Source organism: Microplitis mediator, chromosome 9, assembly GCF_029852145.1.
Source record: "Microplitis mediator isolate UGA2020A chromosome 9, iyMicMedi2.1, whole genome shotgun sequence".
Lineage (NCBI taxonomy): Eukaryota > Metazoa > Arthropoda > Insecta > Hymenoptera > Braconidae > Microplitis > Microplitis mediator.
The window spans coordinates 7,497,854-7,518,495 of record NC_079977.1 but is presented as its reverse complement, the minus strand read 5'-3'; the positions used below and the strand labels follow the sequence as shown (position 1 = coordinate 7,518,495).

Here is a 20,642-nt window from a genome sequence, read left to right as displayed (position 1 = left end):
ATGCCAATATGAATCCAACTCCTTATAATAAAGAAGAATTAGATCTGAAGGATGAAAAAATAAAAATATTGCAACTTTTAATTGACGCTGGAGGTGACATCAATGCAATTTTTCACTATCAAAAACCCTTTGATATACTTCTTAACTGCGCGGTTGTTTTCGGACAAAGGAAACTCGTCAGCTATATCTTGTTTGCTACCAATTTTGATTATGAGGACATCGATCATACAGTAATTCAACGATCAAAAATATATCAAGAAGCTATCATCCCAAGTATTCAAGACGACGTTGATTTTATTGAGCATCTTAGAACCGAGTTCAAAGCTATTGGTTATGAAATGATTTCTTACATTATGAGTAGGTATATAATCGGTTTTCCAGTTAAAAAAGAGTTAATATCGGCATTAGATCAGTTCAAATTAGTATTTGACAGCACCGCAGAAGAATACGCAGAAAATTTTGACTCTATTCTAATTAAGGCTAATGAGACTATCACATATTTAAAACAAACAAAGATTGGAAATACTAATATTACCTTATGGCATATATTATCTTCTGAAATGGAAGAGCTGGTAAGATTTTCATTTAATAGAGAAGTTCGGAATTTATGTTTACGTGATCATTGTGAAGACGTCTATTGGTATTACAACATGCTTAAAGATCGTTTAGATACTGCTATAAAACAAAGTACTTTGATAGAAAAAACTAGAAAAATAGTATTTGATTTATTTTATAATTATTTGCCATATGATTGTTGCGAAACAATTGTGACACATTTTGATGATGAAGAACTAGAAGATTTTATAACTCTTTGTGATAACGATAATTTGTTAAGTTCGGATTAATTTTTTTTTATGTATATATAGGGTGGTCCTTATTTTGGATATTTTTGAATTTTTATGCTCCATTAGGCTTATGTGGTTCGAATTATAATTTCATACACGGAGAAACAAATCTAGTGACTTTTACTTAAAAATGTGATTTAAAATTACCAAATCAATATTATAATTTTAAAACGCTATTGAAATTGTGTTATTTTTACAATCTTGAGAATTTAATTTTCATTTACATTTAGTAATTTTTGTTATTTAAATATGTAAATAAATACATTATATATAAACTGCATTATTAAACCTGACTATTTATTAAATTTTACTATCCCGCATGAAAAATATTTATATCTTAAAATTATACTGAATAATATAACACAGTTTATATTATAATATAATCATTTATATAAGAAGTCATATATATTAATTTTTTTTGCCGTTTTAATTATGTAATTATATATTTTCAAAATATACAAATATGACATATAATATAATTATTCTTATTACTTGCAAGGTAACTTTAAATATTTGAAATATAAATTATCAGAAATTGGAGAAAACTAAAAATCGTACGTCAAAATATAATGGCGGCATAATATGATAGAAAAATATTTAAATAATTAAAAAAAAACACGCAAGTGTTTGAACAAACCTTGGTGGGGAAATAATATGCAGAAGGGTGTCCAAATTCACTTGGAGATTTAATTTAAATTGCTCCAAGTGCATTGCAGCTAAAAAATGTCACTTAACTGCTATTTCCCACCAGACGATGCCAGATGATTTTGCTCATAGGAACTTGGAAGTTATCAGCAACACTTTACACTAGCACTGAACACTTAACACTAAACGACACTACAGACACTTTGCACAGTGTAAATTTTACAAACTCGGCACATTTTAATTAAACAATTACTATGAGCAATAAATTTTATGGATAATTCCGCGAATTAAATGCATTACTGTGTTTCAATTTAAACGTAAAGAAGGATCTGGACTACTACTGTCGTTGTCGAAGATACTGACTGCCGCTATTGGACCGTCAGTTGATACACAGCAATCGATTTTGCGATTCATTCTCCCACCCCCACTTTACCAAACATTTGAACGTTGAATACAGCAACGCGCAGTAGCGCAACCTTGGCGCGAAATTTAAAAATTGAAATTTAATAATTTTATTAAAAGTTATTTGTGTCAATAATTATATTAATCAGACTAAAAAGTATACTCGAAATTTTTTATTTTCATCAATAATTTAATAATTATTCTTATTACTTGCGCGGTAAATTTGAGTATTCGAAAAATAAATTATTAGAAGTTGGAGAAAACTAAAAATTGTAAGTCAAAATGAAATGGCCACAGAATATAATAGAAAAATATTTTAAAAATTAAAAAAAAAAAACTTGCACGGTCTGCAGCTGCTCGCAGCGCATTTCTAAATGCACTCTGAACTGAATCACTTGGCGCGAAATTTAAAAATCTCTCACGTGACCAAACGAGCGTACGACGTCAGCATTGAAAAATCACCTTTATCCATTCTACAAAAATTTACTATTTCATCATTTCCGTTTCTCCGTGTAGCTTACACATTTGATACCATCATAGTCCAACACCATCAAATATTTATAGGTATATTTGTAAGTAAGTGTACATTTTGGTGCAATCTGTCACACGTGCCGGGTTCCTAAAACTAAACTCTTTATTTATTATATTAACAAATAAACAAAAATGAGTACTACAACTCTTGAAAGTGATTCAAAACAATGCAAAGTAAGTATTGAAATAATATCAATATTATTGATGAAGTAATTTATTCATTTATTTCATTTGAATTTTTTAACCAGGTGAGCCAAGAAAATGATTCAAAAGATAAAGAGCCCGAAGAATTGTCGATAACAGAAGACGAATTAAATGCAATTAAAAATAATTGGCTAAAAAAAACCCAATTGACATCAGATAAATTAGAATATCCAGTGCTACCTAAAAAAGGAGCACGTAATATTTTGATAACCTCAGCACTACCGTATGTTAATAATATTCCGCATCTAGGGAATATAATTGGCTGTGTACTGTCAGCAGACATTTTTGCTCGTTATTGTCGTCAGAAAAATTTTAACACCTTGTTCATAGGAGGTACTGATGAATATGGTACCGCTACGGAAGCTAAAGTACTTGAAGAAAAGATGTCATGTAAAGAAATATGTGATAAATACTACAACATTCATAACGAAGTTTACAGCTGGTTCAATATCGCATTCGACCGTTTCGGACGAACGACTACTAAAGAACAAACGGAGGTTGTTCAAGATTTCTTTATGAGAGTCAGAGACGAGGGGTTCATTTTCACTGATACAGTTGATCAGCTGCGATGTGAGGGCTGTGAAAAATTTTTGGCCGATCGTTTCGTCGAGGGAACTTGTCCTGATTGTAAATATGAGGATGCGAGAGGTGACCAGTGTGATGGCTGTGGTCATCTGATTAATGCCCCGGAGTTAATTAATCCGAGGTGTAAATTGTGCAATCAGACACCGGTCATTAAATCCTCGGAACATTTCTTTTTGGATCTTCCTAAGGTAGTTTTTATTTTTAGAAAAATCTTTCATTCCTGAAGGGGTGTTTGTCACTTCTATAAACAGATCTACCCGTATCACAACTTCACTATCATATTCTTACTAATAAATATCTTCACCCAGTCACAACTCTTCATTATCTCTTTCCAATTCTATTGAAAAATCATTAAGCTTAAAAGGGACCACTAGTGTGATCGCCTGAAAAAAAGATGATTTTTGGGAATTTTTTTAAAGAAAACTACTGCATAGAATGTTTTAATGTTTTAAGGGTATATTTGAGGATATATAGTGAATACAAGATAAAATTTTTGGACCGAAAAATTCAAAATTCAGCGAGTTATTCATAATCTCTCAATGCTCCAAAAAAAAAAAATCCCCCACTGCTGCAGTGATAGCGACCTTCACAGTGCCGGAAATAAAAAAAACCAAAAAGTTTATTAAACTAGAAGGTATTTCCCGTACCACAACCTTCGGGCTAAGAGAAAAATTTAAATTTAACAAAATGGTGAAGTTCTTAAAAAAAATTTCAAATTTCGCGCGAAAATTTGATGATTTTTGGCCTGCCAAAATTACATTTTTGATTTGATCGAAAAACTGGAGTCCATGGTACGTAGAAATATGTATAGAAAAAGCTGCAATTCAAATCAAATTGATCGGATGATTTGTCTTCGAGTTATAACTGCAGCAATTTGGAAAAATGTATTTTCGAGAACCGATAAGTGGCTGTAACTCAAAAAAACTATTCGAGATATGCACTAGAAATTTTAGTATGTCATTTTTGAAGCTATAGACTATCGAATTATATAAAAAAAAAATTGAATTTTTCAAAATTTCACACTAGTGTTTCCCTTTAACAACTTAAATCAACAATCAATGAATGCTTTCATTTTTTTAAATTAATTGATAAAATTTTGATACGCTTATGACAGTTGAAAGTCATTGTAAATTTTTAAAAAGTGGGGGAAGGGGACACTGTCTGAGAATGGTCTTAAGTTCAAAGAATTCTAATCATTTACGAAAATTTTAATAAATAATTATTTTTAGATTGAACCAAAAGTTAAAGAGTGGGTCACAAAAGCTGAGAGTAAATGGTCATCGGTAGCCAGAGCAATAGCAAAACCTTGGTTACGTGATGGATTGAAATCACGTTGCATTACCCGTGATATTAAATGGGGAATACCAGTCCCACTGGATGGATACCAAGACAAAGTATTTTACGTTTGGTTCGATGCACCTCTTGGTTATTTGAGTATCTCGAAAAATTACCACAAAGACTACGAGCAGTGGTGGAAGCCTGAAAAGGAAATGGATGTTTCACTATATCAATTCATGGCTAAGGATAACGTACCCTTCCACGCAATAATGTTCCCCGCATCTCTGCTAGCTGCTAATCAAGGATACATTCTTGTTAAACACATCATGGCCGTTGAGTATCTTAATTACGAAGATACTAAATTCTCAAAGTCACGAGGTGTTGGCGTTTTTGGCTCTGATGCGCGGGATACTGGAATACCTGCTGATGTTTGGAGATTTTATTTAGCGTATGTCCGTCCCGAAGGTCAAGATACCAATTTCAACTGGACCGATTTAGCGACTAAAACTAACAGTGAACTATTGAACAATTTTGGCAACTTTGTTAACAGGTAAATAAATAATTTATCATTTTTCAAAAATCCTCAGCTTCTAAGGCGTATAAATGCTCCGCGAAAAACATTTATTTTTATTTTTATTACTCCAAAAAATTTATTATTGTTCTGTCTACTATTGAAATTATATTTCCTTGAAATGAGTTATCACTTTTTTCTCTTTTGCGCTCAAATTGACGAACAATTCTATCATTGTTTCACTTCACAGTAAATGGAAACTCTATCCACATTTTTTGCTTTAACAAATAAAAATTTTCAAAAAATAAAAAGATTTTGACAGATTATGGAGTAATGTATCGAGCCTCAAGTTTTAATTTACATTCAGAGTTTTTGTTTGAAAGAAAAACTTGAAGAAAAATAACTCAAAATCTAACTTTAAAAAATTTCTATCAGACATAAATACAATAAATTTAAACTGCTGGACTTTGAGCGGGACTTTGAAAATTTTTAAATAAAAATACTTTATTTAGAATTTAATATAAACGGCATGATTATCTGTGCATATATAGCCATATATGAGCATAAAAATTTGATTTTTTTTTTTATGTTTTAATGTCAAGCTCTTAAAACCGATCAGAAGACTATTTTTTTATGAGCTTGACATTAAAATGAAAATAGCTAGAGAACAATGCGGAATTCAAAAAAAGTTTATTGAATGTAATTTGTAGGGAATAAAATTATCTACAAAAAAGGTCTCATGATATTTTGTGATAAGTCTGATGGTTTCGCCGGGAAAGTAAAAAAGATCTGAAAATTTAATATAAATTCGACTTTAAGCTCAAATAACTTTTCAACAAATGGATTTATCAAAAAATGATAAGATACTTTTTTTGTAGAGCATTTAATTCTCTACAAAAACATGCCTGCAAATTTTTCTGACGGTGCATCGTTAGCTAGGTATAAAAATCAAAAGACGCCAGAAAAAATTTTCCATGTTATTCTTTTGGAAAATAGAAAAATGTTATGCGGAACCTCCTGTTAATATTGTGCTCTAATTTTCACAGACGTATTTTTATACCTAAATGAAACTTTTGAACCTATTTCCGGGAAGAAAAAAAAATTTATTATTTTTTAAAACACCCTAATCTATATGTATGAAGAGATTTCATCATATATGATCATAAGTGTTACGTTCCCGTAATATTTTATTGATTAAATTAAATTAATTATTTTTATTAAATTAATTTTACGCAATGTAACGGAAATCGGTTACGATAAGAAAGTCGCCGTGGCTCGCGGGTAGTCAAAACAGGTGACGATGCATGAGACCCGGGCCACGACGATTCTCTCACAGGGAACCTGAGATGCAGCGTCAACATTTTGTCAACTCTGTTGGCTTTATAGCTCATGGAGCTCGAACTTCTGCTCCATAAGTAATTAATAAATTACAATTAATTCTAAATTAATTCAACCTTATTTTGGGGTGCCGATTGGCACCCCCAATATTTTCATTTTCACCATGGCCTGTCCATAACACTATTACCATCCAGGGGCGAGCGCTTATCAGCTGTTCCACCCTGTCCTATAACCCTGAGCGCTCAACAGCAGTTCGGGTTTCCTTCAAGTTTCCTGCCGATTTTCCTACCATTCACCTGCTATAATAAAAATATGGAGTTGGAACCGGCATCGAAAATAAATTAAATCGCGAAAATTAAATGAATTAACAATAAATCGATTAATCGACGGCCAGGGCCCACCGGGGGTCTATAGACACTCTAACGAGGCCAAACCTGGATTAAATTTAATAATTAAGAATTAGTTTTATTTTTAATTAATTTGGGGTAATTTCCCAAAACGTAGCATACGTAATCAAATAGGATCATTTTTCAGATCTGATCAAATCTGAGTATTGATAATAATCACTTATGATCATATCATGTTTTTTTACCCGGGGCTGTCTTAAATTTATGTTACACTTACAGTAAATGCTTTGGATTATTTCATAATTAATTTTTTTTACACCTTTTTATTATATACCAGTAATTGTTAAATAAGTTATTAATTAATTTCAGATCGCTTGCATTTGCTGAGAAAAATTACGATGGGGTAATCCAAGAAATAGAACTACGTGACGAGGAATACAATTTATTGGCCCATGTACAACGTGAATTAACACAATATAACTTATTAATGGAACAAGCTAAGTTACGTGATAGTTTGAAAATAATTTTATCAATATCCAAACTCGGTAACCAGTATCTGCAAGCACAGCAACCCTGGGCTAAGATTAAAGGAAATGATGACGATAAGTATGTTTAAAACTATTGATTGTCTTTGATTAATACATTCACTAATTAATTATCTTATTGAAACATAAATTTTATTTTTTTACAGAAAAATTGCTGGAACAGTTTCGGGTATTTGTTGCAATTTAAGTTGTCTGCTGTCATCGCTGATTGGTCCATTTATGCCTATGATATCACTAGCTTTGAGATCTCAACTAGGTCTTGAATCTCACTACGGATTAATACCAGACACGGTGACAATTTTATTGTATCCGGGGCATAAAATTGGCAAATCATTTCCGCTGTTTACTAGAATCACTGACAAAGAAATTCAAGCTTTCCGTGAAAAATTCGGTGGCGTTAAAGAAGAAAAAGTTAAGAAAAATAAAAAAACTCAGAAGCAAAGTAAACAAAATAAAAACCCAGTGGCTGATTTAGAAAAATCAATGGCCGACTTGAAAAATTAATTTACATAAAAATCTATTTGATTTTTGTAAATTTTCTTAATTAAATTCAATTACTAGACAATTTTTTCTACTTAAATTTTTTCAGTAATTATTTATTTAATTTATAAAAACAAAGTGGGTCGTTTTTATTTACAATAGAAATTTTTTTCTAAATTTAATTATTTTTTTCATCAACTTCATTAGTTATTTTTTTGTCTTCTGTTAAATTATCAGTGACATCATCAATATTTTTTTCATCAACTTTATCAGTTATTTTTTTGTCTTCTGTTAAATCGTCAGTGACATCATCAATACTTTTTCCAGCAACTTCAATAGTTATTTCTTTGTCTTCTGTTATTTCAGCAGTGGCATTATCAATATTTTTTTCAATTACTTCATTATTTTTAATTTCAATGGGAAGACGGTCACCCCAAAGACTTTTTCTCGCACAATAATACAAAGGTCTAGAAAATAAAATAATTTTCATATAATTATGAACAAAATAAAATTATTTAAATACAATACCTCTCGTGTTTTGATTTTGAAAATATTATTTCTTGTAATTTCCCTTCAGAGGTACACATACGACAAATAGCATGGCCTGAGTGTACAATCGTTTCTCTTACAATCCTTGGCCATTTTTCATCATCACCTCGACTAGATCCTGAATAAATATAAATTTTTTTTATCAAACTTATTTTTAAATAAAAAATAATCCATGAAAAATTTTCAAAAACGAGTAATTAATAATTAAAAAATAAATAATAAATTACCTTTTTTAAAAACTATATATGAATAACGTTCACTAAAAATACGATCCCTTCTATTATGGCTCATTGGAAAGAATCTCACTTCAAAATTACAAGGTGTATTAGTTCCATCATTGACTCTTGGACATTTTAATTCATGTGGACACTATGAAATTTAAATAATTAATTATTCAACGATTTAAAATAAATAATTTTATAAAAACTTACGGGTGAAAATATAAAAGCTTCATATAATTCACGTTTTTTATGGACATCTATTAAATGAGTTATAAATTCTCTGGCTTCATTGATGAGCTGAAAAAAAATGATTCATTTTTAATATTTTTTTTTTTTTTTACAGACTTTGAAATTTGAATTATAAAGTTTCAGTCAAAAAATTAAAATCCTAGTTTAATTAATGCAGATATGACAAAAATGTATATAAACAATTCTGATTTTAATTTAAAAATTATTGGGGTTTCAAAACAAAAAAAAAAAATTTCCTTTTATAAGTATTAGAAATTTGCCAATAGTGTTCGAATCAAATTGAATCTAATAAATTAGATTCTTGCCCAACCCAAGTAGCAGACTTGCCTTTGAGACATCTATAAGATATCAGTTTTTAGGCAACTTTTTGACATATCGATAAGGCACCAATATGTTGGCAAAACGATCAGAAATTTATGTCACCGAAAAAATGTCTACTTAAAAGACTTAACACAAGTGACGACAAAAAGTAAATTACAAATAGTGGTAAAATAAGTCATCTAAATGACTTTTTAATTAAAATAAGACAGGAAAAACCACACAACTGTCTCTGTCTCCGGAACCAACATTTGCAGATCGTATTTATTAGGGTGTTTCATTTTAGGTGATATTTTTTTTTTCTGTCTTACCTGAAAAACTAACAATTTATAGAACAAAAAAAAATATTCCCGCTTGAAAAAAAATTCTAAGTCAATTAGGGGCTTAGCGCATCGAAAAATTCGATTTCCCGGTTAAATAACATGGGAAAAATAAATTTTTTTAGTTTGGAATTTTTTACCTCAGCAATGGCTTATTGTACGAATAAGCCTAGCATACATTTTTGTAGGGAATTTAATGCTCTACAAAAAAAGTCTCTTATCATTTTTTGATAAATCCATCTGTTCAAAAGTTATTGGAGCTCGAAGTCAAGTTTGTGTAAATTTCGAGATCTTTTTACTTTTCCGGCGAAACTATCGGACTTATCATAAAATGCTATAGAATCTTTTTTGTAGACAATTTTATTTCCTACAAATTATCTCTGATAAATTTTTTTTCAATTCTGCATTGTTTTCAAGCGGGAATTTTTTTTTTGTTCCATAAATTGTTAGTTTTTCAGGTAGGACGGAAAAAAAAAATATCGCCTAAATATGAAACACCCTAGTATTTATATTAAAAAAGGTGGCTTAGAGACAAAAAAAAATTTGTCTTATCCTTTTAAAAGACATCTTAAAGTTGACTTTGTGCTACTTGGGAAGTAGTACCCCAAGTAGCACAGAGACAACTTTAAGATGTCATAAAGATGTCTTTAAAAAGAACAAGAAAAATTTTTTTTTATCTCAAAGCCAAGTTTTTTTTACGTAAATAAGACATAAAAATGTTAGTCCGAAGGGTCATAAATAATTTGTGTTCTTTTATCTGTTCTATAAAAGTCGTTTCATTTAAAATTCGTTTAAATGACTTATTTGCAGTTTAATATTTGTCTTCACTTGTGTCAAGTCTTTTATTTATTTATTTATCAACTTACGCCTATCGGCAATATACATCAAAGAGAATATATAAAATTAAATAACATTAATTAAAATTTAATTAGAAAAACGAGAAAACTTTAGAACGTTAGATATAAATAAGCAAATGTCTTAATATTTGATATGAATGCGTTAAACGCGCCACCAAAAAATTCAACATCACCATTTAGAGTATTTATAAGATTCGCTATTCTGTCATGTGGTTCATTCACTACGTAGCTTTTGGTTGATTTCTCTTTTACGCCTCAACATAAGGTTGGCAGGTGCGAATTCGAAGATACTTTTCAGCAGATATTTTTTCGGTGATATAAATTTCTGATCACTTTGTCAACATTTTGGTCACAAAATGCTGCTACTTGAGGCACTTGGCTTTGTTACATCTATAAAATAGCAGTTTTGAGGCTGCTTTTTGACCTATTGATGAAACACTAAAATGTTGACGAAACAATCAGAAATTGATGTCATCAAAAATGAGAACCTGCTAAAAAGATTGACACAAACGGCGGCAAAAAGTTGATAGAAAATAATTATTAAATAAGTCATCTGACCGACTTGTCAATTGAGATGACTTTTTTAAGACGAAAAATGAAGTAGTTCAAAAGACCCAAGTAGCATAGAGACAACTTTAAAATGTCTTAAAGAGCCAAGACAAATTCTATTTTCTCTCAAAGCTAAATTTTTTCTATATAAATAAAACGTACCGATGTTGGTCCTACGAGTCATAGAAAATTTTTGCCGCCGTTTGTGTCAAGTTTTTTAACAGATATTTTTTTTATGACATCAAGTTGATTGTTTTGTCAATATTTTGGCGCCTTATCGATAGATCAAAAAACAGCTTCAAAACTGCTATCTTATAGATGTCAAAAAGCCGTGTGCTACTTGGACTCATAAACTTTCGAATTATTTGCGAGTTTTTAAATTAATTTATTCAAATTCAAATTTTTGGTTTTAATTTTGAATGTTAAATTTTTAACTCACATAAGATCATAAAGAATTTCTTTACAATAATTTTAATAATTAAAAAATTTATGAATAATTAAAAAAAACCAATAAGTCTTAATTAACAAATAAATTTAAAAAATCACCTTAAAACCAGCATTGGTTCCTTGTTCAACAAGTACTAAGTACCTATCGGCTCTTCTCCATAAATTTAATATTGTTTCAATGCGTGACTTTCTACTTGGCAGCTCCATCAAAGTAAATGCACTCACCACAATATCGAATGTAGGCTGTAATTAAGTCATCAACTTACTCATTATATAATTAATCACTAAAAAAATAAATGCCTTACATTTTTTGTCACTGGTAAGTATTGTTTGAAAAATATATTTCTTATTCTAGGTTGCGATAATTTAACAAACCATTCAGCTAAATTACTTATTTCCTCAGATGCATCAATACATAAATATTCATTTAATGATTTTGTCCAAAATTGTGATGCCACCCTATAAAAATGCATTAACTTTTACTATAAATATTAAGTGCAATAAAAAGTATTTTGTTTTAACAAAATATAAAATACTTTAATAAATTTTTTTTTATTTTGTAAATTTTTAGTTTAAAAATTACCATGAAACAGTTCCAATACCAGAACCAAAATCTAGCAAAGTTTTGGGTTTAAAACCCGGATCACGTTCTTTTATTTCTAGTAATATTCTGTATAAAATAGCGTAATCGTGAGAGCCACGTGCGACCATGTACATCAGTCCACGATATTTGTCATACTGAATAGGTGCCCAAGGATGGATTTTACGTTTTAAAATTTTGACAGTGTCACGATGTATTTTTTCTTGCATTTCTTCATCATTACCGTCCAATGCACTCACATACTTACTGTTCTCGTTCAACGATTTGCTTACTTCAAAGTACTTTAAATTAATCAACTCTTGCTCTGGTGGTGGATGTCGACCGTTCAGATGACGGTAAAGTCCTGCTGCATCTTCCACTATTGTCTTTTTTGGATATTCTACAAAGAAAATGTCAAAAAATATTTAATAATAATTGTATTTTTTAAAGAGCATTAAATCCCTACATAATAAACAATCGATCTGTAGAAATCAGGACTAATAATGCTGCTAATTATGTTCTTAGACTTTTTACTTTAGGTTCATACGACAGCTAATCAAAGTTATCAATTTTTGCAAATTATTATTGTAGGAAATATCACTTGGCAGTCAAAATATTGCAATTTTCTCAAAAAAAAATTTCGGTATCAAGCTGTCTCTTGATTAAAAAATTATCAGAGAAAGAAGTGATGGCAATATAATTTATCGTTACTTAAAAAAACTTAATTGTAAATATTTCTAAACTAAACGACCGATTTTTTGTACTGGATCTGGGGAGACAGACAGGCAGTCAGCCGATGAACATCTAAGGCCCCGGACCTCTGTCCGGTGACCGACTGACTTTAAATTTAATGTTTTATTTAAGAATATACTTAAATTCATTTTTAATTTTGTATTATTTACATTTAAACCCTTCAAACAAAATTTAAAAACTATGAGAGTCGACCAGTGACATCAAAGAAGGTCTATAGATTTTCCAATGATGTCTACCTGGAAAATATTTAATTCTTATTTAATTAAATAATAAATAATATGAATTAACATTTAGTCAAAATGTTACATTGACATTTTGAAAATTTTTATATCCTATAACTTCTACACTAATTGACCGATTTTGCTCATCTTCGAACTTGATCTCGATAATCGTCTACAGAAAATGGGTGCTGAATTTAATTGAAATCAGTTAAGAATTGTGGACGCTATCATTATGGCAAGCTACGTTCTATCGTATAAATATATATAAATACATACATTTATAAACTTTTGAACTATATGTATTTCCTGACTAAGCTCGTCGAGTTCAGTCCAAAGGTAGCAAAATTGTTCTAAAATTCCGTCATGAAGACAAATGCAATAGTTAGATTTCTTTAAAATCTACTAAAAATCTATTGGATCTAAATTTTTGAAATGTTTCGCATAGGCACTAGTATATCAGCCAAAAATTGCAGGCCACCACTAACTACCCCTTAAGCAGTAAAATTGCATAAATTTTTCATTTTTGTTGCGCGAAAAACGTTCCGATCTTCAGGTACATCATAACTTCAACTTAAAGACTCTGACGAAGTTCTTAACAACGAAACGTTGGTTGAATAAGTAATTGTTGTAATCATTAATAGTCCTAGTTCCTACGATCGATTAATATTCATGTCCTTAGAAACTTTAATAGCCAACGTTTCTAAGGACATGAATCATAATAATAATAAATAATTAATTATAATAATACCATCTAAAGCTCGTTTCATTGCTTTTGTTAACCATTCTGGTAATCTAACAACTGTTCTCAGTATAGTACCAGGTTGTTTGCGTGGTTTTAATTTATCTTCTTTTATTAAATTACTTATCTTTTCATTTAATATCACTATCGGTTTTAACTTTTTTTGAGGTTTCGCCGAGCACTGAAATTTTTAATAAATAATTAGCAACTTTCATACATAATAAATAATTAATAATTGAAAATAATTAAAAGTTTATTGTATCTAAGTACTGATTATTTTAAGTAATTAGTTACCTGTCGTGTTGATAATTTAAAAGGGAAATAAGTTTTTTTAAACATTTTTTTGAGTCCAGTAACAAATGAATTTATTAATCAAAATAATTTAAACAAAACGTTTATTTTAATTAAAATTTTATGTTTATTCTCATTCTAAATATCATGTAACTGTCATAATTTATTTTACTTATAATTATTGTTAATTGTTGACAAAATAAATATCAGTGAATACTGAGCACCAAATTGTTAAACTTTTACTTGCACTATTTTTTTTTATCGGTAATAAAGGACCATGTGCGTTACACTAACCTACAAAATTATAAAATCATAATAAATAAATTACAGTAATGGTTATTCTATAATAATAATAATTATAATAATAATAATAATAATAACAATAATACAATTATTAATTATATTAATATACGACGAATGATAATTATTTTTTTTGTAGTTAATATTATTGAAGAAACAAATTTTTATTTAAATATATTTCAAATTATTTAAAATTTTACCGGCTTTTCTGTAAGTTAAATTTAAAATGATTATAAATGTAGCAGACAATTAACACATTTATTCGACGTCGATTCATAAATTTAATAGCTGCCTAATTATAATTATTACATATATTAAATAGGTATAAAATTTAACTGTTTCTCGAATTATTTTATTATTAATTATTCTGTTAAAAAAGTTTTGATTCAAAGTTTTGAAATCCGATAAACTTTTTCTAAAAATTCATTGATTTTATAATAATTTATTTTTCTTTCCAATAACAAAGTTTATAAAAGTAAAAATCGAAGATGATTTTATAGAAAATTTTAATTATTTTAAGGCGCGAATTAAACTCGAGATCTTTCCATTTATACCAAATTTGATGTTGGGTAGAAGTACCATTTGTGGCCAGTACTCTATTTTTGGACCTTTAATATTGTATTTTAATTAATGAAAAAGTATAGAAAGTAATTGTATTCTAATACACTAGAAAAATTGTCGTTAAACGAATTAAAAAAATTAATTATGTCATTGCGTACATTGCAAATTATTTAATTAAAATTTTTTAAGTGGCAAAGACTGGCCTTAAAATGACCACAAATGGTACTTTACCCTGTAACTTTTTTTATCATAGAGATGACCAGAAGTTTTTATTATTTTAAAAATATATGGATAGATTGCTATATATATATTGATTTTTTTAATAATAATTGCAATGTATACTAAATAAATAATTATAATTTCTTATAGTAAAAAAATTTTTATAAAAATGGCTGATGAATCAACAACTGGATCAAATTCAACATCTAATTACTCAGCAGAAAGAACTGAACTACTCTACAAAACAATTAAAACAGTTAGTATTTAATTAATATTTTTTAATCATTAGTTGCCAATATGAAATGTGTCAATACAATAAATAATTTGTATTACAGAATCTTCAAGAAGTATTACAACTCGCAAATGAAACAGACAAGAATTTAAAAAACTTGAAACAAAATATGGCTACTACAGAAAAGTTATTAAAGATAATAAAAAAAGATAATGTGTAATTAAAAATAAAAGATACATTCCTTGTATTAAATAAAATAAAATAATCTATGAGTAAGTATAAAGATTTATTATTTTATTAATCATTTAATAGGTAATTAATAAAAATACAATTTCATTTATTAATTAAGCAGCATTTTTCTTCTCTTCTTGATACATGTAATGGAGATCTTTGCAATCGTCGTCGGAAATGCGAACCCATCCGGTTTCTTTCATGTGATAAACTGTAAATTAAAATTATTTTTAATTAAATATAAGTTTACTAATTAGAAAATATCGAACTGTCAGATTTAAATTAATTATTTTATTTAATTAAGCAGTGAGTTATAAAATTTATTAATAATTTTACTGAATATGTTTTTTAAATTGAATATTTACTTAAAAAATTTCTATCATCAAAACTATTAGATTCACTTTGAAAATGATAAGAATTTTTTCTACAGAAAATATAATTTTCTATAAAAGTGATATCTTTTAATTTTTATGTATCTTTAATAGTTTGTTCAGAAATCAAAAAATAAGATAATACTGCTTAAGGATTTTATCAATTAATAAAAAGTAAAAAATGTATTTAAAAATTAAAATATTTTTCAGACATAGGATTGATAAATTATTTACTATTTAAATATCTAATCTGATCTTATTGAACTATTTAATAAAAACAAAAATATAAATGATGAAGTAATAGTATAATGATACCTCGAACTATTCCTCCAGAGTAAGCATCACGATGTGTTGCGTGATAGATAGAGCGTCTACCAAGATCATAGGCTTCCTCATCAGTTAAATCCCAGCGGTAACCGGAATCGAGGACACCAAATGCAAATACAGAACCAGAACCAACACTAAAAACTTTACCAGTTGTTCTAGTGCCTTCTGAATCAACGTAGTAGAGTCCTGGTCCACGTTTATCCCATCCAGCAATCATCATACCTAAATAAATTCAATTTAATTAAATTATTATACTCCAATCAACACTTGTTTGAAATCATCCTGCAACATTTGACCAGACAAAATAATCGAGTGACCCGAGTGTAAAAAAAAAAATATTTATTCCAGTGAATTTTTAAATGGAGACAATTAAACCTTTGAGTTGAACTTAAGAAAATTCGAGAACAATAATAATTATAGATTTAGTACTATTTTGTATGTATTTTAACTTCCTAAGCTTTAAAAATTCAGGAGTCAAAAAAAGTCACGAAAAATTAAAAAATGACTTTTATTAATGAATTAAAAAATAATTTACATAAGAGTTTATTAACTCGAACAAGGTTACTTATGTCAATTATTGTTTTTGGTTCTGAATTCATAAATTCAAAAAAAGGTAAACTTAAGTTAGTACTGTAAGTTTTAAAATTACTATTTAGAATTTAATAAAATTTGACCAAGATCCAATTGAACTTTTGAAAGGGGCCAAAGCCATTGTCCAAAAAACATTCGTTTGATGCAAAATATTCGATATGCGAAAAGTTGTCAAAAAAAAATATCGATGAATAAACTACAAGTATAAAACTTAAGGTTTGTAACAGTAGAAATTTACGAAACGAAATATTATCGAAAAAAAATTCTAAAATGTAAAACACATCGCAATACCATTTACACATCGCAATAATTATTTACAGAATAGTAAATATTTGAACTGAAATAAATAAACAAAGTCATTATCATCGAAACATGAAGTTTATATAGTTTTATTACCTATTTACCCAACGGTAATTGGTAATGCACAATATAAATAATCTGTAGGTAATAGAACTATATGTCTCGATGACAATGATTGTTTTTATTCATTTAATTTCAAGTATTTACTATTCTGTAACTAATTATTTTCTGTAAATGGTATTTCGATGTGTTTTACATTTTAGATTTTTTTTTCGATAATATTTCGTTTCGTAAATTTCTACTGTTACAAACCTTAAGTTTTATTCTTGTAGTTTATTCATCGATATTTTTTTTCAACAACTTGTCGCATATCAAATATTTTGCATCAAACGAATGTCTTTTGGACAATGGCTCTGACCCCCCTTTTGAAGAGCTAAAGAAAACCAATAAATTCCATGAAATCTGTGATTTATCATGAAGCTCAGTGTTAAATGTGTAAAACACACAATTTTACCAGTCATCTAAAGCTTTTCAAAAATTTAATTGGATCTTTTTCTTTTTATTACTAATTTGTCAAATTTCATTGAATTTTGAACAGTAATTCTAAAACTGACAGCAAAGTTTTTAATTTTCAAATTCTCTGTGATGTATTGACGTGTTTGGTTGCTTACCCTGAGCACATTTATCTATCATACATTCACATTTATGTTTATTTTTTGCTCTAAAATAATTTAATACACAAAAATATACGTACTCTGAGTAAGCAACCAAACACACTATGTGCTGTTGAAATATTCACCGAACAAATTTTATTTACCCGATGAAATAACGAGAGTAAAAATAACCGAAAATATAATATCACGAAAATAATTGATAGATTTTTAGACTAGTAGATTTATTTTTAGTAAAAATGTCACTGTACCTAAATAAGTAAAAAAAATTATTTGAAAAATTTATGATACTGGTTAGCCGACGTCTGATAATTTTTGCGTTTTTTTCATAACGATAAATTATAAATAAAAAATTAAACCTGTAGTTTTTTTAATTTCCTACATGTGTATATATTTATTTTTTTTTTTTTAATTAAATTGTTGAAAAAAAATTCGAAAATTATTAATTGTCTGTTAACATCAGGATTATGACAATTTGCACGAAGATTTAAAAAATTTTTTTCAATTAAGATAAAAGCTCTCCTATACCGACTCACTTTTCATTGGAATAAGATTAAATCACTCAATATAAATTAATAAATAAAATGAAAAACTATATTTTTTTTTTATAGTTATTTTTTGAAGTTTCGAGTATTGAAATAAAATTTAAGTTTGAAGAATAATGTTGATAATTAATTATTATTTATTTTTTAAATAAGGTCCTTGAGTGTACCCATAGTTGCTCTCTAAAAGTTGTGATGACAGTAAAGTTGGCGGACATCTGACAATTTTTAAAATTTAAAATTAATAATAAAAAATTGTTTTTAAAAAAAAACTAAAAAATGGACTTTTTGAAAATTCTAAAATCAGTACATGCATTTATTTTTATTTTATCAATTTAATAGTTTTATTTTTTTATATGTAATTTAAAAATTGTCTTATGTCTGCTACATTTACACTCATAAAGTTGTGATGTACCATTACTCAATCAACACATGGCCCAATAGTCGCTCAAAGACAATATCAATTGAACTATGATAAGTTGATTGGTTTGGACAAATAATTTATAAATTATACTACTTTATTCTTTCATAATATAAAATTTCATGAATTTTAAAAACATATTTAACAAGATATAGTTATAAGAATTCTTAAAAAATTTGACGTAACCAAAATTTAATCTAACGAATGAACATTGAAGTAAAAAATGCCCGGCTTTGTGCGATTTCAAAAACAGTCATTTAATTTAAATTTATAATCTATTATAAAATAATTTGATACATCATATTTATATATATCTAGATTCACAAATAATTATTTATCAATAATAATGTTTTTAGTTATATTTTTTTTATTAAAATTATAAAAAAAAACGCCTTAAACAGTTAAAGTGAGCGACTAATGGTACTGAGCGGGTATAGGGGCTCTTACCTTATAATTTATTTTGTCCTCGGATAATTATAGTCCCAGTAATAAAATCATTTTTAAAAAAATACTCACCCATTGATAAACCCATTCCTTTGTAATCATAAACCATGTTAGACATGAGTTTACTCGCAGCAGCAACAGAAATACGTTCACGGTTTCTTAATTCGTATAGACGGCATTGCTTAGCAAGTACACGATCCCAGTAAACACAATCAGCAGCACCACCAGCAAGTGTACCAAGCAAGTAATCATTTATTTCAACAATTTTCTTCATACTTTGTGACCCTAATTAATTACAAATACATTAATTGACATATGATTTATGATTTAGATTTATAAATAATAAAATATCTATTGGATGAAAATAATTACCAATAAATTGACCACCAGTGGCACGTGAATCAACGGCCAAAATGACACCACCTTGATACCGGAACCCAAGGGTTGTGGTTCCATGATCAAATTTTATTTTAATATTACGTCCAGTCTCATCTGGGGTGCTCGTTAATGCTGCGAGACTTTCTGCTGGCTGAATTTATTATTGTTTTTATTAATTTGTTGGTTTAATTAGTTATGGATTTCGGGATGATGCTGCAATTTTGGGGCTAGGAAATTTTTTTTGACTTAAATTAATTGTACTTACGTTTGAGTAAGGAGGAACTGCGAGCGATAGATTGTTAGTGAAATTATAAGTGTAGTTATTTATTTCACTACGCAATTTATTGTTTTCTTTAGATGAATTTAAATTAATTATTGAATTTATACCGCAGACATCGACGAGCGCCATTTTTTTTGTATACAAATTACTGGTCAAGTCACGGTTACAATTGTGAATATTGTGATTGTGATTTGTGATGAAAAACTTTTTTTTTTTTTTTTTGAGAGTGAAAAACGTATTCTCACGCTGGTTCAAAGTCTCACTTGGTTGGCAGCATTGTCATGAAACTAAACTATAGATGTTGAAAACAACATTTCCTATTTTATCATACGATGGTTACAGCTTTAAGTGGGAATTTTTTACGGTTACATTCAAAGAGCCCTGCTTAAGAAATCCGATAGATTCTTATAGCTGTGTGTATAAGTCCCTATACTTAACTATAGCACTTCTCATAGAACTCATTCATTCTTATAAAATCTATACGGGAATTTATAAGAATCTATTGGATTCTATGAGATTTTTTAAACAGGGAGGGTTCACAGCAGTTTTTGTTCAAGCTTTTCTTTTAAGGGGGTATTCTGGTCTAGAGGCATGAATTTTAGGTAATTTTTGAAGTGCTGTAAAAAAAAAGCAAGCAATATTTTAACTATCAATTTTTTTATATATTATTTATTCACATGAGAAGCATACAAAAAAAAATTAAAAAGTAAAAAAAATTCAAAATTCAGTTAATTATCAGCTGATGAAGTGGGGAGTCTCAAAAATTTGGTGCTTGACCATACCCACGATCTTAACTCTCCTAGCAATCTGAAACCAAAAAATAAGGAAGATTATTAATCTGTAATAATGTCGCAATGGCCGGAACTACGGAAAAGTTGGAAAAAAATTTTTTGACAAAATGGCGACTGCCTAAAGAAAAAAAAAATTTTTGTACCACTTTTTTGGACATTCTTCGATTTTTTAAAAATA

The 20,642-nt window shown here is 28.4% G+C and overlaps 3 protein-coding genes and 1 long non-coding RNA gene across 8 annotated transcripts; 2 read left to right on the top strand and 2 right to left on the bottom strand.

Moving 5' to 3' along the window:
* The first annotated feature begins 2,394 nt into the window (after positions 1-2,394).
* Positions 2,395-8,236, top strand: LOC130674292 (methionine--tRNA ligase, cytoplasmic). Its single transcript, XM_057479588.1, has 5 exons — positions 2,395-2,597; positions 2,672-3,400; positions 4,442-5,040; positions 7,056-7,292; positions 7,378-8,236. The coding sequence occupies exons 1-5, from the start codon at positions 2,556-2,558 to the stop codon at positions 7,733-7,735; spliced, it is 1,965 nt and encodes a 654-aa protein (XP_057335571.1). The 5' UTR covers positions 2,395-2,555; the 3' UTR covers positions 7,736-8,236.
* Positions 7,890-14,456, bottom strand: LOC130674293 (methyltransferase-like protein 17, mitochondrial). The gene is made up of 10 exons (XM_057479589.1): positions 14,306-14,456; positions 13,809-14,099; positions 13,524-13,695; positions 11,805-12,201; positions 11,527-11,680; positions 11,321-11,464; positions 8,692-8,778; positions 8,488-8,629; positions 8,240-8,378; positions 7,890-8,178 (listed from the first exon to the last, which is right to left on the bottom strand). The coding sequence occupies exons 2-10, from the start codon at positions 13,851-13,853 to the stop codon at positions 7,890-7,892; spliced, it is 1,569 nt and encodes a 522-aa protein (XP_057335572.1). The 5' UTR covers positions 13,854-14,099; positions 14,306-14,456.
* Positions 14,079-15,411, top strand: LOC130674296 (uncharacterized). Of its 5 annotated transcripts, none has more exons than XR_008991013.1 (4): positions 14,079-14,134; positions 14,245-14,315; positions 15,036-15,141; positions 15,221-15,357. It is a non-coding gene; the product is annotated as an uncharacterized LOC130674296 (long non-coding RNA). The 5 variants fall into 5 exon arrangements; XR_008991014.1 differs by having other exon boundaries at positions 14,101-14,140; XR_008991015.1 differs by lacking the exon at positions 14,245-14,315 and having other exon boundaries at positions 14,106-14,134; positions 15,221-15,411.
* LOC130674295 (proteasome subunit beta type-5) lies at positions 15,385-19,875 on the bottom strand. Its single transcript, XM_057479590.1, has 5 exons — positions 19,659-19,875; positions 19,388-19,544; positions 19,088-19,300; positions 16,035-16,268; positions 15,385-15,559 (listed from the first exon to the last, which is right to left on the bottom strand). Exons 1-5 carry the CDS (start codon positions 19,800-19,802, stop codon positions 15,462-15,464), a joined length of 846 nt encoding a protein of 281 aa, XP_057335573.1. The 5' UTR covers positions 19,803-19,875; the 3' UTR covers positions 15,385-15,461.
* Between the last annotated feature and the right edge of the window lie 767 nt (positions 19,876-20,642).

Bases quoted from the DNA above. Each gene is read 5' to 3' on its own strand.
- LOC130674293 (XM_057479589.1), bottom strand. From the start codon at position 13,853: ATGTTTAAAAAAACTTATTTCCCTTTTAAATTATCAACACGACAG. The intron at 11,681-11,804 runs GTAATTTTTAAA...GCATTTTTATAG, and splicing joins GGTATTGGAACTGTTTCATG to GGTGGCATCACAATTTTGGA. The intron at 8,179-8,239 runs GTATTGTATTTA...TTTATTTTCTAG, and splicing joins TCAAAATCAAAACACGAGAG to ACCTTTGTATTATTGTGCGA.
- LOC130674295 (XM_057479590.1), bottom strand. From the start codon at position 19,802: ATGGCGCTCGTCGATGTCTGCGGTATAAATTCAATAATTAATTTAAAT. The intron at 19,301-19,387 runs GTAATTATTTTC...GTAATTAATTAG, and splicing joins CACTGGTGGTCAATTTATTG to GGTCACAAAGTATGAAGAAA. The intron at 15,560-16,034 runs GTATCATTATAC...TTTAATTTACAG, and splicing joins CTCTGGAGGAATAGTTCGAG to TTTATCACATGAAAGAAACC.
- LOC130674292 (XM_057479588.1), top strand. From the start codon at position 2,556: ATGAGTACTACAACTCTTGAAAGTGATTCAAAACAATGCAAA. The intron at 2,598-2,671 runs GTAAGTATTGAA...TTTTTTAACCAG, and splicing joins GTGATTCAAAACAATGCAAA to GTGAGCCAAGAAAATGATTC. The intron at 7,293-7,377 runs GTATGTTTAAAA...ATTTTTTTACAG, and splicing joins AAAGGAAATGATGACGATAA to AAAAATTGCTGGAACAGTTT.